This window comes from Colobus angolensis, unplaced genomic scaffold (assembly GCF_000951035.1).
Source record: "Colobus angolensis palliatus isolate OR3802 unplaced genomic scaffold, Cang.pa_1.0 Scaffold162, whole genome shotgun sequence".
NCBI classification, from domain to species: domain Eukaryota; kingdom Metazoa; phylum Chordata; class Mammalia; order Primates; family Cercopithecidae; genus Colobus; species Colobus angolensis.
In genome coordinates, this window is record NW_012114733.1 from 6,708,046 (window position 1) to 6,711,797 (window position 3,752).

The 3,752-nt window shown below is 55.8% G+C and overlaps 1 protein-coding gene across 1 annotated transcript; it reads left to right on the forward strand.

Moving 5' to 3' along the window:
* Positions 1-149: 149 nt before the first annotated feature.
* Positions 150-3,749, forward strand: LOC105508496 (spermatogenesis-associated protein 31A2-like; the record flags this gene model as incomplete). The annotated part of the gene is made up of 3 exons (XM_011937359.1): positions 150-327; positions 896-956; positions 1,211-3,749. Coding segments are annotated over exons 1-3 (2,622 nt in total), but the record flags the coding sequence as incomplete, so codon positions are not given.
* Positions 3,750-3,752: the final 3 nt, after the last annotated feature.

Consider the following 3,752-nt stretch of genomic DNA (forward strand, 5'->3'; position numbering starts at 1 on the left):
GGATTACAGGCGTGAGCCACCGCGCCCGGCCCCCTCTTCCTGTTTTTCTAAGAAGAAAAGCAGTTTGTCATCCATTTAAACATGAGTGGGAGGAAGCACACAGAGCTCCCTGAGCGAGACAGAGCCATGCGGTTCGTGAGTGCAGCGTGCGGCGGCTGGGCTGGGGGCGGAGATTGAGAGCCGGTCCTAGCTCCTCTCCCTTTCTTGTCTCCCAGTGTCATCTTGTCTCCCCGCGTCATCTTGTCTCCCCGCATCATCTTGTCTCCCAGTGTCCAGTAGGGCGGAGAGGGAGGCCCAGAGGCAGGATGAAAAACCACAGTCTGAGAGGTAAGGCTCTGCCAGGGCACACCAGAGTTAATTTGATCTCGTCTGTCCCGGAGGGAACTGACTCTGAAGAAGTCAGTTGAAGAAGCCTGAGGCGGGGGCTCATAGGAAGGAAATCAGAACCCCGGGTCCTTCTCAGATTCTGTGCTGGAATGAAGCCTTGGTGGGCCAGGGACTGGGCCTTACCCAGCAGGGGGCAGCGTGTGTGTAGTGGGGAGAACAATGCCTGCCTGGATGGGAGGGGGGTGAGGGGGCCTCCTGGCCCCTGGGAACAGCTGTTCAACTCTGCTAAGGCTGATTCCTCTTTGAGACCACCCCAGTCCTTTCTCCCCACAGCGCAGTTGTGGGGACTGTGGGGGTGGGAGGGTCCGTGTGTGGAAGCCCTTTGTGAATGACAAAGCCCTGCCCACCATGCCTTGCTATTACCCTTGGGGCCATGTGGCTCTGGACACAGATGTGCGAGTTCCAGGGTCTAATTCCCCGTGGTCTTCCCTAAAGAAACATGCACTCATCCTCCTGTGAGATCCCAGGCCCCTCCTGCACTGCCCTAACCCGGTCTCCTGATTTCCAGCTTGTAGAGCTTGCCGGAGAGACCTGGAGGAGATTTGGAACCTGTTTTCACAACTGCAGAGGTGAGGCACTTCCCCTTCCCTTCATCCTTCCTACCAGGGCTGGGATGCGACCCCAGGGCCATAGGCAGCCTGGAGCTGACCTGGGATGGGGAGACCAGGGGGACAGAGGATGGGAGTAAAACCCTGGGGCAAGGGGTAGCAGGAGAATTGGGCAGTCAGGATGTGGGGTGGTGGAGGGGCGGTGACCCGAGCTCCCACTCCGCCCCCGGCCCTACCTGCTCCTGGCTGCAGCTTGTGCCTCCTATCTCCTGCAGCCTCCTGGGGCCGCTCCCTGACAAAGATGACTTTGGTCAGCTCTCCGGTCCAGACCCCCCAGGTGAGGTGGGCAAAAGAGCACCTGATGGATCCTCCTGGTCCTCTCATGAGCCTGTGGAGGATGCTGCTCCCGTGCTTTCCCCGTTAGCTTCCCCGGATCCTCGAACCAAGCATCCTCAGCATCTGGCCTCCGCCCCATCACCAGGCCCAATGACCACCTCAGTCTCCTCCCTAAGTGCCTCCCAGCCACCAGAACCTTCCCTTCCCCCAGAAAGCCCCTCACCCGAGCCACCTGCACTTTTCCCTCACCCACCACACACCCCTGATCCTCCGGCCTGCTCTCCGTCTCCTCCAAAAGCTTTCCCTGCTCCTCCCCTGCGGGACTCCACTCTGATAATTCCATCTCACTGTGACTCAGTGACACTTCCACTGGGCACCATCCCTCAAAGCTTGTCGCCACGTAAGGATTTGGCAGCTTCTGTCCCAGCCATCTCAGGCCTTGGCGGCTCCAACAGTCAAGTTTCTGCCTTCTCCTGGTGGCAGGAGACTACCAGAACCTGGTGTGTCTTCAACTCGTCAGTCCAGCAAGATCATCTTTCCCACCACCCACCAGAGACCTGTCACATGGAAGCTGGTAGCCCAGTTTTACTCAACTCTGATGGCCAGAATGTCATGGGTATACAAGTCATAGAAAGAGCCAAGGTCAGCATTTCGGAGGAAAAAGAAAACAATGGATCCTCTCCAAAACAAATGAGCCCAGAAAAGCACTTGAATTCTTTGGGGAATTTGGTTAAATCACTGGATGCTGAGCAGGACCCCACAACTCCAAAACCCTTCTGGAACATGGGCAAGAACTCCAAACAGCTGCCCAGTCCTCAGAAGCTCTCAGATCCTAGGATCTTGCAGGAAAGTTTTCAGAAGAATTATAGCCAGCTTTTCTGGGGCCTCCCCTCTCTGCACAGCGAATCCCTGGTGGCTAATGCCTGGGTCACTGAAAGGTCTTACACTTTACAGTCTCCTCCTTTCTTGTTCAATGGGATTTCCAATGTCTGCCCAATTCAAAGGGAGACTACAATGTCCCCACTGCTTTTCCAGACCCAGCCCCTGTCCCATCTGGGGCCGGAGTCCCAACACTTTGTTTCATCCACGCCCCAATTCCGGCCCATACTTATGGCTCAGGCCAATCTTCAGTCCTCTTTCCCAGTCCTATCTCCTGCTTTTCCATCCCCGATTAACAACTCTGGAGTAGCTTGCCCTGTATCGCAGAATAAACTGCAAGCTCTCTGCCTACCTGAAACTCAGCACCCTCAATGGCCTTTGTTGAGGAAACAACTAGAAGGTGGGCTGGCTTTACCCTCTAGGGGCCAAAAATCTCAGGATGTGTTTAGTGTCTCCACTCCTAACCTTCCCCAGGAAAGCTTGCCATCCATTCTGCCTGAGAACTTTCCAATCAGTCCTGAAGTCCGGAGACAACTGGAGCAACACATTCAAAAGTGGTTCATTCAACACCAGGGCAACCTGGGAAGGATCCAAGAGTCTCTGGATCTGATGCAGCTTTGGGACGAATCGTCAGGGACAAGTCAGGCCAAGGACAAACCCAGGCCCTGGCAGTCCTCCACGTCCACAGGCGAAAGCAGCAAGGAGGCACAGAAGGTGAAGTTCCAGCTGGAGAGGGACCCGTGCCCACATCTGGGGCAAATTCTGGGGCAGACCCCGCAAAATCTATCCAGGGGCATGGAAAGCTTCCCAGGGAAGGTTCTGGGGGCGACCTCTGAGGAGTCGGAAAGAGACTTGAGGAAGCCCTTGAGGAGTGACTCAGGAAGTGATTTATTAAGATGCACAGAGCGTATGGAAAACGTCCTGAAAGCCCACGTGGGCAGGAAGTTGGGCCAGATGAACGAGGGCTTGATCCCTGTGAGTGTGCGTCGATCCTGGCTTGCTGTCAACCAGGCTTTTCCCGTGTCCAACACCCACGTGAAAACCAGCAATCTAGCACCCCTGAAAAGTGGGAAAGCCTATGTGAACACAGCCCAGGTGCTTCCCTTCCTCGAGCCGTGTACTCAGCAGGTGCTGGGAGCCCATATTGGGAGGTTATGGGCCAAACACAGGTGGGGTCTACCCCTCAGGGTTCTCAAACCCATTCAATGTTTTAAATTAGAAAAGGCTTCATCCTTGTCCATTACACACCTTGCCGGTCCCTCCTCAGCCACCTGTGAATCTGGGGCTGGCTCAAAAGTTGAGGTGGCCACGTTCCTTAGAGAGCCACCAATGGCAAGTCTGAGAAAGCAGGTGCTGACCAAAGCATCTAACGTGCCAGAGAGTCTTCTGGCCTCTTCCCCCGCATGTAAGCAGTTCCAGAGGGCCCCGACAGGGATCCCATCTTGGAATGATCATGGGCCCTTGAAGCCTCCTCCAGCTGCACAGGAGGGCATGTGGCCATCTAAGCCCCTCACATACAGCCTCACAGGCAGCACCCAGCAGAGCAGGAGCTTAGGAGCCCAGTCTTCAAGGGCTGGGGAGACCAGGGAGGCAGTGCCACAA